This window comes from Muscardinus avellanarius, assembly GCF_963383645.1.
Source record: "Muscardinus avellanarius genome assembly, chromosome: 1".
Classification (NCBI taxonomy): domain Eukaryota; kingdom Metazoa; phylum Chordata; class Mammalia; order Rodentia; family Gliridae; genus Muscardinus; species Muscardinus avellanarius.
The window spans coordinates 31,350,088-31,363,794 of NC_137786.1; the positions used below are offsets into that span (position 1 = coordinate 31,350,088).

Sequence of the window (13,707 nt, forward strand, 5' to 3'; positions counted from 1 at the left end):
GCTCTATGGAAATTATATATAAAACAAGTTCAGGCCTCAGACACAGACCACATATTTGTAAGCCTTGACAGTATTTCAGGCCAAAGCCCAATCACCCGAAAGCCAAGGTACTTTGTATCACCTGCACCCATTGAAGATTACTATCTAAGATTCTACCACTCTTTTCCCTTTAGATTTCTGGGCACTTCCTGGCTTCTTCAGGTGGACAGAGCTCCTAGCAGAGTGATAAGTGATGTGCTCTCTGGTGCCCTTTACACTCTGTGTGGCATTTTTAAAAAAATTTTTATTGGTGCATTGTACTCATAAATCTTAATGAGATAAAAGACTTGTGTAGACATACATGCACACATCGCCCAGTTAGCCCCTAAGCAATCCCTAACCCATTACCTCCCCATCCCTCTTTCCCATACTTGGCTTAGTGATCGACTTGGATAAGTGCATCATGTACTTTAGAGAGTTTCCCTCTTCCCCTCCATCCCCTCAGCTAGGTCGCCTTATTTGCTCCTCTATAGGATCTCCTTCTCCATCTAGAGTTCCTCCTGTTACCCATTTCTCCTTAGCTTTTGCATATTAGAGAAAGCATCCAATTTCTTCTTTTTTGTGACTAAGTAATCTCACTTAATATAATGTCCTCCAGTTCCATCCATTTCCCTGTAAATGATGTAATTGTGTTTTTCTTTATGGCTGAGTAAAATTCCATTGCGTACATATCCCACAGTTTTGTAATCCATTCATCTGTTGATAGACATCTTAGTGGTTCCATAGTTTGGCAATGGTGAATTGTGCAGCTATGAACATAGATATGCATGCATTAGTTTGGTAGTTTGACTCTTCTCCTGTTCTTCTAGGCACAAAGCTTTGGCCCTCCTGAGAGGGTACTTGTTTCTATTCTCTGTGGACACAGGGGACAGAGGGCTGCTGCTCAGACGAGACTCTCAAATATCCTAGCCATACATCTTTCTTCTTCACACCTTTGTCCAAATGGGAAGCCTCAAAGAAACAGGAGGTTCCTGTGACAGCATTCACAGTAGGAAAAAGGTCTATTCTTTCAGACAGCAAACCTAAAGTTTGGCCATGCCGCATGGACAGAAGGATCTTCTTCTCCTCCCACTGGGGCCAGAGTGAGCCCAGAGAAATAACCAGTATGCTAATGTCCTGTGACCCATCAACCTGTGAATATGCTGTGGATACTGGCTTGATACGTACATAGGGGCACAAAGTTCAGCAAAGAGTATGTATTTCCTCTTGATCAGTTATGAATTGTAATGAGTTTTAATTACAGATCACTAAAACCACCTCTTAAGTGTACTGCAGATTTAAAAGCCCCTGGCTTTTAAATAGTTTTTCATATTGGGAATATTGAAGAGTTCAACTGGTATTATGGCTTTGAATTTGCAACCACAACAACAGATGACAAAGGAAGAGAAAATCCATTCCTCATTCTTAGTGTTGATTAGGTAGTAATACATCAGTTTTTCTATATGATGTGACACAGTGTTGTGGAAAAAAATCAGTGGCTTCTTAGATAGTGCAGGGCCAGTTTATATTTTCCCACGTAAGTAAGGACTTGACTATAGTATGCATCATGGGGCTAGCATGTCCCCCTTTCCTGTGGACATCCATTTCCCCTGTACTTTAGGGCCTTTAACCTACTTCTAAACCTAAAATCTCAGTCTACATCACACTTTTCCAATATTTGAGTTCTCAATATCTGGATTAGCATACTGGGGAGACAACATTACGTCTCCCCCACCATATGCTCCCACAATGCACTGTGCCACCCTATACCAAATCTTCCTCACAAGGTAACGACTTCTTCAAAGTCAGCTTCCTCTCTAGACTCTTGGCATCCTGCGAAAGTGGGAGTCTGGCGGGAGGGGACACCAGGAGGAGGCAGCTGTCTTGACCTGCATCCTTGAGCTTGTGACAAGGCCCAACACAGCGCTCAGTGATCAATTTATTCATTCACTAATTTTGTAAACCATGCTCTTTGAGTAGCCCTGTGATCTGTGCAGGATACAGAAGACAAATCAGCTTTCCTGAAGGGATAGCATCTAATTGCCCTTATCCATACTGGAAAAAAAAAGACAGATGTACCAAACAGGATAGTGACACTGAATAAAAAGCAAATCATCCTAGGGCCTCGCCAGTCACAAGGAGTGTGTGCCTTCTCCTCTGTCTCTGCCTCCACCTGGAGTGCACTTCATCTCACCTTGAAGGATAAGAGGCCTTATCAATGGCCAGCGCCTTCAGGAAGCTTCCCCTGATGAAAGCACCCTCTTCACTGGGCTCCAGTTCTGATCAGAGCTTCTCTGGCAGGGCATGAGTACCATCATATACATACATTCACTGTCTTCACCAACACTTTTGAGCATTTGTGTGCAGGGGAACACTCTTAGCCTGGGGATACAGTAGTAAACAAAAATATTCCAGACAGAAGGAAGACAGACAATAAACAAATCAGTAAATCATAGATGCTAACAAATGGTTATTAAGAGAAAAGAAAGAAAATATGATTTGTGGTAAAGGAAAAATATAGGAATTAGGGTGGGGTTGCCATGTTATTTATGGTAGTCAGGAAAGTTCTCTCTGGGACACACAACAGGTCTGGAGAAGATAGGAGAAGGGGGATTGATCTGGAACAATAGCACTGTAATAGACTAGACAACAGTGTTGAATGCAAAAGGCCTACCTGGGGCTGTGTTCTGTGGAAAGCACAGAACAGAGCTGGCCAGTACAGCTGTAGAGGATGGGTGAGGGGAAGCAGCAGGGAGGAGAAGGGAGGGGGCTCTGAGGCCAATGTGCAAACTCCAGCTTTATCTCTGCTCTGGGAAGAGTGAGAAGTGACTGGGAGAGCGCAGTCACTGGGGTGGGGACAGGGAGGGAAGAAGGGAGACCTTGTAATTCCAACAGGGCTTTGTTCATCCATTGAGTCCTGCTGCTAAATCATTTCTACTCTGAGTCTGGGGCCACTCTTACCTGCTTCACCGAGCCAGTACTCAATCGTTAGTAAACGCAGCTGGGAAACAAAAGGGAGAACGAGTGAAAGAAAAGGAGTCCAGGCTTGAGAGTTGAGAGTAAGAGCACAGACATTCCAGGCAGGCAGAGGCAACAGCAGGATCCAGGAGGCTGCCGTGAGTAGGAGGACCAGGTAAACAGATGCCACACGAGAGCTATTGCCATAGCAACAGACGAACAGCTGGGTGGGTGGCAGACAGGCCATCTAGCACTAAGGCTCCAGTCCCTGTTATTGGATCTCCCATTCACCTTATGCTAAAGCCACCCAGGGAGATGCTCCCATGAGTACTGATCTTTGAGCTCTTTACAAATTCAAGAACATTGTATAAGAACTGTGCTACACAGCTGAGACCAAATGTGTGTGTGAGGGAGGTTGGGAATGGCACACAAGTCTCTCTCACAGCCTCACCCATCTGTGCCTGACTTGGAATGAACTCTAGGAGATTTTGAAACACAGGAACCATACCCTCCCTCATTCTCGCTCACCCTGGTCCTTACCATCTTGTCTCCAATTATGCCACTCCATTTCTAAGCCCTTTCTGTGTTCTGGTTTCCTGGGCAACCTCCTCCCAGGAGGCCATAAAGAGCTTGCTCTGAAATAACACCTCCAGCCAATCCATTTTCACTCCCAAAACATTCATTCAGGTCTCTGCTTTCACTGTCTACATAAACAACTAGAAATCTTCCTCCACATTTTATTCTTGCTCAGATTATCTCTGCAGCTCATACTAACTTTATTCAACGTGGCTCGGGCATGTTTAAAGCCATGGTGTCCTGGGTAATTTAAAAGAAGCCCAAAAGCAAAGCACTCACCAATAACGCACTAGTCTTGGTGAATCTTTAAATAGAGAGTATCTGGGGGAAAACGGCTCATTCTGCAAACTGTGGCATGTAGTTGTGATGATGGACTCTAGTACATTACGAGCTTGGATCTCTCACACTGCAAATTTCCTGTCAACGCTTCTGAGCAGGAGTGTTTGGAGCCTTGGGATTTGAATCACATGAACTTGCATCTTCTTCAGTCTGATGCTTTGTCCACAGTGTTCCCAGGAACTGGCCTTATTCCTGCCTTCTGAGATGTAAAACTGAGCTCATCAAATGTGCAGGTGACACTCCAGGGACATACTTGTTGGAAGTCTGTGAGGCCTGTCTCTGAGAGTTGGCCAAGTGTGACAGTGCTCCACAGTGCCGCCCTTCCCAGGGCTTAGAGGATAAAGGGATCTGCTGGAGTTGTGATGCCCCTCATGACCACTCATTCAGGCACACTGGCTTTTCTCCCAATCAGCATCACTGGTTTTGTTCCCGTCCCCACATTCAAATTGTTGCTTCTCAGAGTCTATGTTGGAGAGAACCCCCTCTTTCTGCACACTCTCACTTCCTCCAGGACTCTGAACTTAGCACCTTTGGCCTGATCTAGACCTTCAGCCTTTTCCTCTCTGCCACTGAGCCACTCAGCTTATTCTGTCCCAACACCAAGAGAGCAAAAAGAGCTAAAATGTAAAACTTAACAGCTGGCATTAATAAATGAAGCATTCTTTTCTCTAAAATGTCAAATGTTTACATTTTTACCCTTTGAATAAAAAATCAGTTTATTTCATGATGCTTATATCAAAACCTTAAAAAATAAATCCCTCCCTAATTATGGAAATAGAGGCCAGGCTTTTTAGTTGCTTTAGCTTTAGTTTATAGTAGTATTAGTTTATAGTTTATTGTAGTATTAGTTTATAGTTTATAGTATTTCTAGTATTGCCTGCTCATCTAGCCAACTAGTCCTTTGCCAATTTTCAAAGAACAGCAATAAAAAAATACCAAATTCACACTCAAATTATTTTTTATTTTGCCTTTTAAAATGAAGTTGGGATATCCTCCAGGATATCCTCCAGGATAAAATAAAGTTCAGTTGGGATATCCTCCAGGATCCAAAGAAATGTTCCTGAAACTCTTCAAATCTATCAAGTTTGAGAGATTAATTTGCCATAACCTCAGCTGCAGTCAATTTGAAAACAAATCCTGTTTTAAAAAATCTATATTTATGTGTAGGAGTCTGGCACCATTTATACTAATTTATTTCAGTGTCCATTTATTAAGGAATTTGATGTGCCTGGCCATGGAGTAAGTACAAGGTGAAAAGATATGAACAAGATGAGCCTACACTGAAGTCTCTGACAGCTTTGAGTAAACATTGGTCTAGTATTTTGACACTGAGATTTCTAATGTAGCAAACATACTCTTTTCTACACATTATGTAGTTTGGGGTAGGTATTATCATTCCATTGCACAAGTGTTTGAAGAATTGGTGTTTTCTTTTTTTTTAATTTTTATTTGGTGGCACTGGGGTTCCTGGAAGCCCTTTTACTTCTGGGCTACACTCCCAGACCTATTTTTATACTTTTTTTATTTTTGGAAACAGGGTCCCTTAAGCCAGCACGGCTGGCTTCGAACCTGCGCGATCCTCCTGTCTCCGCCTCCCAAGCGCGGGGATTACAAGCATGCGCCACCATGCCCGGCCAGAATTGGTGTTTTCTAAATGTTGTTGGAAGTAGTTCAGTCTGACTCCATAGTCTCTTCATTTAATCTCGCAGACCTCCTTCTCTACTGATGTGAGTCCCATTGAGGAATTTCCTGAGCCTGAAGAAAATGGTGCAAGAGAGGAAAGGGAATCAAAGGAGGAGAGGGATGAAAGGGAACAAAAGGAAGAAGAAATCTCTGAAAACCTAAACACTGAAAAGATTTCCATGGAAACACTACTGAAAGTATTCCAAGGAGGAAACGAAGCACAGGACACTAACAGATTTGCTGGCCACCTAAAGATAGAGAACATTTATGAAGAGGTTGGTCAGATTACCTTGTAAAAGGGACAACCCATACATAGGGAAAGTTGCCCTCAATTTCAAGTACATGTTCATGAGATTGCTCTGAAAATGTACAGAAATTATGGTGAATTCCTCTAGTAAATAAAACCATTATTTTCTATCTTTTGGATTGTAAGGTTGATTCACAACATGTTTGTTCTTTCTTAAAGAGCTTCATAAAGACATTTCAGGACCTAGGTGCCAAGAACCTGGAGCCAATTGAAGTTTCTCTTCTCTTGAAGCATCCTTTCATTCAGGACCTGATTGCGAATTATTCAGACTACAAAATTTCTGTGAGTATGCTCCAAAGCTATCCTACTTAAGGTGGGCTCAGGCTCAGGACATGCCAGGCATTTCTGATGTGGGTGAGCAAGAAAGGGAAGGAGCTGGACTTGACCAGAGATGCCAGCCTGCAGTGCCCAAAGGGCAGCAAGCTCATGAACAATTAAGGCAGTGCTCAGTACTAAGGATCTTCCTCATGAGTACCAGGGGGCTACCTTGAGCCTATAACAGAAGGTTGAGGTGAGTGATAGTTAAAGCTGGATGAGGGGAACATTATGGTTCTGGATCATCCTCATCATCACATAGTGATGCTAGCCTATGATAAAAGAGCATGGAGAACAGGATCCTTCCTGCCAAAGAAAAGTAACCAAGACCCGGGTCTCCAGCCAAAGGCTAACAAATTCATCATACCCAAGCCATGGTATCTATTTACTGTGTAGCAGAAATGAGAGTGTGTGCAAATGTTTGGGCATCAGTTTCACCAGAAACTGAAAAATGGAGAAACTATAGACAAAACCCAGGGGAAATTGGCCAACCTAGCAGAAGAAAGGAAGATCTATAACTCAGAGGTTCAATAGGAACCAGGCAAGTCTGCCACACCTGCTAAACGTGCATCCATTGTGAAAAGAAAGACACAGGTCTCTACCAGCAAGGGCTAGGCAGAGAGATGCTGACACCCATCCCATTTATAACTGCAGCAAGAAGATACAAATGTCTTTAATAAGCATGAAGTGTCTTAAGTGTCTTCATTTGACTCCTACTTCTTGTTTATTGTACTACAAAAGGTTTGCTCAAGTTGTGATAAAGGCACTTTCACTTTGGCAAAATATAGGTTGTCTGAGAAGCATTTTTCCTGACTTCTCTGTGATAATAAATTATCTTTTGCAGGTCTCTTTCTATGCCCAGAAATGATACCAAACAGACTTGAATATCTTTGTAGCTAAAATTATTTTTCTAAATCGTTGATCCAGTTTTGTTTGTTTTGTGTTGTGGTCCTGGGGATGAAAATCAGGGCTTTGCAGATACTTGGAAAGCACTTCACCATTAAGCTACATCCCCAGCCTGCTAATCCTTTTGAATACTCATTTTATTACCAATATTACTACGATTAAAATTGATTTCTAACAAGATAGCTACTGTCAAGACACTAAGAATGTCAGGAATGAATTATAATTATAGAACATAAGAACACGGGCTCTAGAGTCAGAATGTCATGGGACTGAATCTTATCCGCAACTCACTAGCTCTCTGATCTTACCTGTCTCCTAACCCTAGCTATCTTATCTGTTAAATGGGGATAGTGGTCATTCCTATTCAAAGGGTAGTGGTGAGGATTAAGTGAGATCATGCATGTAAAGCATTTGGTATGATATCTGGCTATTTAGTGAGGCTTTTTGCAACTCAGTGAGACCCTGTTTCAAAATAAAGAATAGTTTAAAAAATATATAGGCTGGGGGTGTAGCTCTGAAGTAGAATGACCCTGGGTTCCATCCTCAATACTGAAAAAAAAAAAAGAAAAGTGACCTATTAAAAGTGCCCTAGAGCCAGGTGTGGTGGCCCATGTTTGTAAGCCCAGTATTTGAGAGGCTGAGACAGGAGGGTCATAGGTTTGCCGCTAGCCTCACCAATTTAGTGAGGTCCTCCACAACTGAGTGACACCCTGTTTCAAAATAATAATAATAATAATAATAATAATAATAAGAAGAAGAAGAAGAAGAAGAAGAAGAAGAAGAAGAAGAAGAAGAAGAAGAAGAAGTCTGAGGGTATAGCTCAAAGGTAGAATGTCCTGGGTTCAACCACCAGTACCAAACACACAAAAAAATGTGCTATAGAAATAACTCCTGCTCAGATTATGTTTGACACTGAGCTACCACCACCAAGAGCAGTAGCATAAGTTTCCATGGGAAAGAGAAAAAATGAGTGCTAGACTCAGCTGCTACTCTCAAGCAAATTCCACATCTGTTTGCATGATAGTTTTTACCTGCAAGAATTATAAGAGAATCATAATAAGGCAAACCAACCATGCACAAAATAACAGGAATTCAAAACATGATAATTTTGTGTGTGTGTGTGTGCTAGAAGGATAAGGAGAATCTACCCAGGAATGAATATGCTCAGTAGTGAGAGATGGTCAGGGTTTTGGCAGGTGGAGAGGGAAAAAGAGAAAGCTCATGGATCTTGCCACTGGGGTGCGGAGGTGGCAGCATCCTAGCTGACGGGGAGGCCTGGGCCAAGGCATGGGAAGAGTGGGATCCGGCCACTTGAGGAACCGGCTGTAAAGTGACCCCATTGGATTAGTAAAATCAGGCCAGAGTGCAAAGAGCCTTAGAGAAATTGGATTCAACCTGAAAAGCAATGGAATATGAATAGACTTCTGAGAAAGGATGTGATGCGACAGAGGTTTCTTCCTCCATAAACACTTCTGTACCTCTTAAACATATCATGTCATTCTGTCATCTTGTGCAAGGCGGCACCACAGCCCTTCACTCCAGACCTCATTTTGTCTTCCATGCTTTATTTCATCTGCTCCCACTGGCTCTAGGTAACGGAAAGTAAATTCTATTACAGGAAAGAGGCCTCTTATTGTGAACTAGTACAGTATTTTGTAAAAATTTTTTGTTATTATGTGTAGCAAGATTTATTTTCCATTATCTAGAACAAGCCATAGAGTAGAATGGTGTCACAATTGCTCCTCTTCTAATGGGAAAAAAAAAAAGCTTCCTACAAAGTCAGGATGGCCTGAGAATACCTTCGCTCTTGCCAGAGTGGCTAAACATAAGCAGCTTGCAGAGAAGTTTCTAGAAGCAGCTTGCAGAGAAGATTCTAGTTCCCATTTTGCACAGGCTGCCTTCCAGAGCCAACCCCTGATGAGGGAAAAGTATAGAGTCCACAGGGCTCTTCAGTTACGTATTTCCCTAATTTGAGGTGAAGTTTTTTCAGCTTTCAGGGTTCTTCAACTGAAGTACTACTGCCATTTGAGGCAGTTTCCTCTTTGCAGGACTGTCCCAAGTATAGCGAGCGGGATGTCAAATGTTTGGGGACTCTACTGGCCTTAATCCAGGAGTATCTTGACATACGGACACCACAGCCACCTCTGCACAGTTCCCAGGTCTTGCCTCCTGCACAGTCCCTCTGGCTGAGAGCCACCAGTGACAGTGTCTTAGAGTGCCAGTACCACCTCACATTCCCTTGGCAGGAGTGTCCATGTTTCATTCACCAATTAATTCATTGCCAAAATGCTTCTTTAGGATGTGCCCTGTTGGGTTCCTTCAAATCTTCCTCCCCTTCCTGTTGCTGGACAGAGAAATCAAACAAGAGAGTGGGAATTTACCTCAATGGGGACACAGCATGTGACTGTGATTCAATAGGCATCGTGCCAAAGACATGAAAAGCCTAGATTCTGAGATTTAATAAAAAGGGTCAGTTGGGCATGGTGGCATGGTACATATTTATAATCCCAGTACTTGGGAGGCTGAGATAGGAGGACTGCAGGTTTGAGACCAGCCTCAGCAATTTACTGAGACTGTCAGCAACCTACTAACGCCCTGTTTCCAAATAAACCAATAAATAAAAATAGAAAAGGCTGGTGGTGTAACTCACATGTAGAATTCCCATGAGCTCAAACCCTGGTAAAATAAATAAAAATAAATAAGGATATATTTCTAATAAGGTACTCTATTACTGTATTCTCAGTTTGGGTAACAAAAAAGGAAAATAAATAAATAAAGAAAGAAAGAAAGAAAGAAAGAAAGAAAGAAAGAAAGAAAGAAAGAAAGAAAGAAAGAGAGAGAGAAAGAAAGAGGAGAGAAAGAAAGAAAGAAAGAAAGAAAGAAAGAAAGAAAGAAAGTAAAGAAGAGAGGAAGGAAGGAAGGAAGGAAGGAAGGAAGGAAGGAAGGAAGGAAGGAAGGAAGGAAGGCAGGCAGGCAGGCAGGCTGGCTTTAAGACTGAGGGACTATCATAGTCCTGCAGACATTTATTTTGCTCCACACATCCATGTAGAGGTAAATAGATCACATTTTCAAAATGAACTTTAACCACAGTGGTGTTATTTGAAGATCGTTCAAGATAAGTAGAACTAGAGCTTGAGTGTGGTTTTTCAGGTGAAAATGTTTGCTGTTCTAAACAGAGGAAAGTGAAGGTTGTGCCCTGACAGCTCTTTGTTTACAAGGTCTTGTTTAGAAGCAAGATAATTAGCTGGTTTGTGATTATCTGATACTGTCATAGAATTGGGAAAATGATAAATGTTAGGTATATTTAACCAGCCTTGGATAAATTTATAGCTGAAGTCAGGGCCATAATTGTCAGTAGCAGTGGATGGTATTCTCAGGCCATCCTGACTTTGTAGGAAGCTTTTTTTTTTTTTTTTTCCCATTAGAAGAGGAGCAATTGTGACACCATTCTACTCTATGGCTTGTTCTAGATAATGGAATGACACTTAAAATACACATTTGAAACAACTGGGTATGTGTAATTATGATTATAGGTTTTAGTTTGCTCCTATTAGAAGGTAAACTGGCTTTGAACTTAAGAGAATGGCTCTGGAGCCACGCCTATGAAGTGTGTGACCTTGGGGAAGTGACTTCAGGGTCTACGTTTCCATCTGTATAACAGGGTTGATTCTCCTACCTGCCTCATAGGGGTTTTGTATGGACAAAAGAGTTAGAATATAGAACGTGCTTAAATCAATTCCTGGCAGATAGAAATCACTTGGTGTGAGATAGTTACTATTGCTACTCGTCTGTGGTAGGAACAGGGCTCATGAACTTTTTCCAGATGAAATAAGCCATGTGAAATTTCGTATGGATGATTTAATGAGCTGGAATTTATCTCTTCAATGTATAGTGTCTTCGCTTTAGAGTGAAAGAAGTCTTTCCCTAGGACCCTGATGACTAAGGATCCAAACTGAAGTCCCAGGAAACTCCAGGTGGCCAATACCTATGTGGAAATGCCAGAATCTGTGTTGGATTTTATAGTTGTTCAGTTAAATTCAATTGTTTAACTCTATCTTTCATAGATCTTATGCAAGAAAGTTGTTTTCAAGAAATGTTTCTAAATTACTGAGAAAGTGATTTGGGTAAATATAACAAAATCAGTATGAGGAGATTGTAACTGAGTCGCTAATATGCCAAGCCAATTTCCTATGACAAATATATTTTCAAATGCTACCGAATAAAGAATTTTCTCCAACAACCTGATATATGTTGTTTCTTATGATGAACACATGCCACATATTTGTAAATTTTATCTAACAATTCTATAAATCAAACATATCACCTTATGATTATATCTTATAAGCAAACGAATCAGGACCCAATTATAAATAATTACAAGTGTCACTGGAAGAGAAATTTCATTCTGCTTTGTCCTCAAGGTTCTTCCTTTTTTAGGTACTAAGTATTGAACCCAGGGGCATTCTACCTCTAAGCTATACCCCCAGACCTATTTTTTTATGGTACTGGGGATAAAACCCAGGGACGTTCTACCTCCAAGCTACATCCCCAGCCCTATTTTTTATCCATTATTTTGAAACAGGGTCTCACTTAGTTGCAGAGGGTCTCACTAACTATCTGAGGCTGACTGTGAACCCACAATCCTGCTGTCTCAGCTTCCCAAGCTTTTCACCACCATGCCTGGCTAAGGTACCTAACTTTCTAAAACATTTTTCAACCTCCTTCCTTAGCCTTATTACAAGATAGGGTGGCTGCTTCATTGCTTTGTGCTTTCAAAGCACATGTGATAAGCATCTTCCATTTCCTTAGTCTTGTCTCCATCCACTGCTACTGACAATTATGGCCCTGACTTCAGCTATAAATTTATCCAAGGCTGGTTAAATATACCTAACATTTATCATTTTCCCAATTCTATGACAGTATCAGATAATCACAAACCAGCTCATTCTTTATCTTTAATTAATTAGTTATTATAAACTAATTCAAAGTATTCAAAGAAGATGTCTTCTAAAGAACGGTAGTGCGTAGGACCCAAAAGGTCAGTGGAGATCAGCTGTTATTTTCCACTTGTCTTTTCCACTTGGTTCTTTCCACACTGACCTTTGGCATTAGGAGATCTGTGTTTTCAAGAACAAAGTTCCTCCAAAAAAAAATGATTCACTGTAATTTCTGGCAACGACTGACATAATCAGTGTGTGTATCAGTCAGCAAGGGTCAGCTCAGACAGTGGACTAACTCGTGTCTTCACGTGTTAAAACAACCACAAACCAAAGCCTTTAAAGTACTTTTCTAAATTTGTGAAATAAAAATACTAACACCACCTACATAAAATTCTGTACTTTCCACATGTGTTACCACCTCTTCTATATTGTGGTAATAGTTTAAATACTTTTGTAAGATAACTGATTTAGGACAGCTAGATATTTCAACTGGATGAGAAGCAGATCATTCTATTCCTGATATTCTTTTTAAATAGAGGAATGAAACAGATCCAGAAAAGTATTCTGCTGCTTTAAAATTCTACAAATATGTAGATATGGTTAATTTTGCATCATAATTTTCCTTTAGTGGAGGGTGAGTATTGTCTTTTACTCATTCATTGCATGCTAGAATCTATGTCATTACTCTCACAAATGTCATTTAATCTACTATGACAACCACATTATTAGAAGTTACTGAAGTTTCCAAGAATACAACTAATCAGTTACGGGGTGAGATTCAAACTAAATGGAGAACAGTTTTCTCAAAGGAGAAAAAGAAAACTTGGTGTTCTATTACTGCTATACCATTAAGCAAAAAATTTTTATAAGCATTTTAACTTCACTTTGAATCTTTTCTCTTAGGATATTAAAATGATTCTTCAAAGGAGTGAGCATGTACAAGGAAGTGATGGAGAAAGGTCACCTTCAAGACTTACAGAGGAAAAGAAATGAAAACCAAAGACAATTTTTTTTTAATTTGGCAATGAATCTTCCAAAAAACAAATGTGGCCATGGTATTCGTCATGCATACATATATATAATTAATATATAATTAATACATAATATATAATATATATTATCATTGCAAGTGTAGATATAACCCCTACCAGTTGATGAGGATCCCTGAAAAGGAAACTCAAAGAAGATTCTATCATTATTCTTAAAAAAAAAAAACCAAAGTAAGCAAGACTGCATTTCAAAGTAATCCTGAAAATAGAAATTACCAGAAACAATATAATCAAAACACATTTAAGTCATGAATACTCTCTTTGAGAAGTTATCGGTATTACAATATATTTAGGTGAATATACTGAAAATTCCCCAAAAACTCCACATCAAGCATTCTGCGCATCTTACAGTTCTTGCTTCATGTGTCATTAAAAATGTCAGTTTTATCCCAGTAGACAAGACTTATCCAACTACTAGTACAGCCATGCTCCTATCGTTCATTCATAAATCCTCAGTCAAATATAATGTTTCTTTTATGAACAGCTGCAATTGTACAATTGTATCTTTTTACTTGATAATTTAGTGGCTAAGAGTTAATGATACTTTTCTCAAGACAGCATCTTAGAAAAATGACCAGTGATGTGCAGTCAGTGTCTGGGCTTCATGACACCCTCT

The 13,707-nt window shown here is 40.5% G+C and overlaps 1 protein-coding gene across 1 annotated transcript in view; it reads left to right on the top strand.

Annotated features, from left to right (window-relative positions):
• Positions 1-13,035, top strand: part of SPEF2 (sperm flagellar 2) — a gene marked incomplete at both ends in the record, with an annotated part of 204,416 nt that extends 191,381 nt beyond the window's left edge. Inside the window, 3 exons of the mRNA XM_080719700.1 lie at positions 5,601-5,849; positions 6,041-6,163; positions 12,946-13,035. Coding sequence (XP_080575826.1) covers positions 5,601-5,849; positions 6,041-6,163; positions 12,946-13,035 — 462 coding nt within the window. The remainder of the gene's footprint in view (positions 1-5,600; positions 5,850-6,040; positions 6,164-12,945) is intronic.
• Between the last annotated feature and the right edge of the window lie 672 nt (positions 13,036-13,707).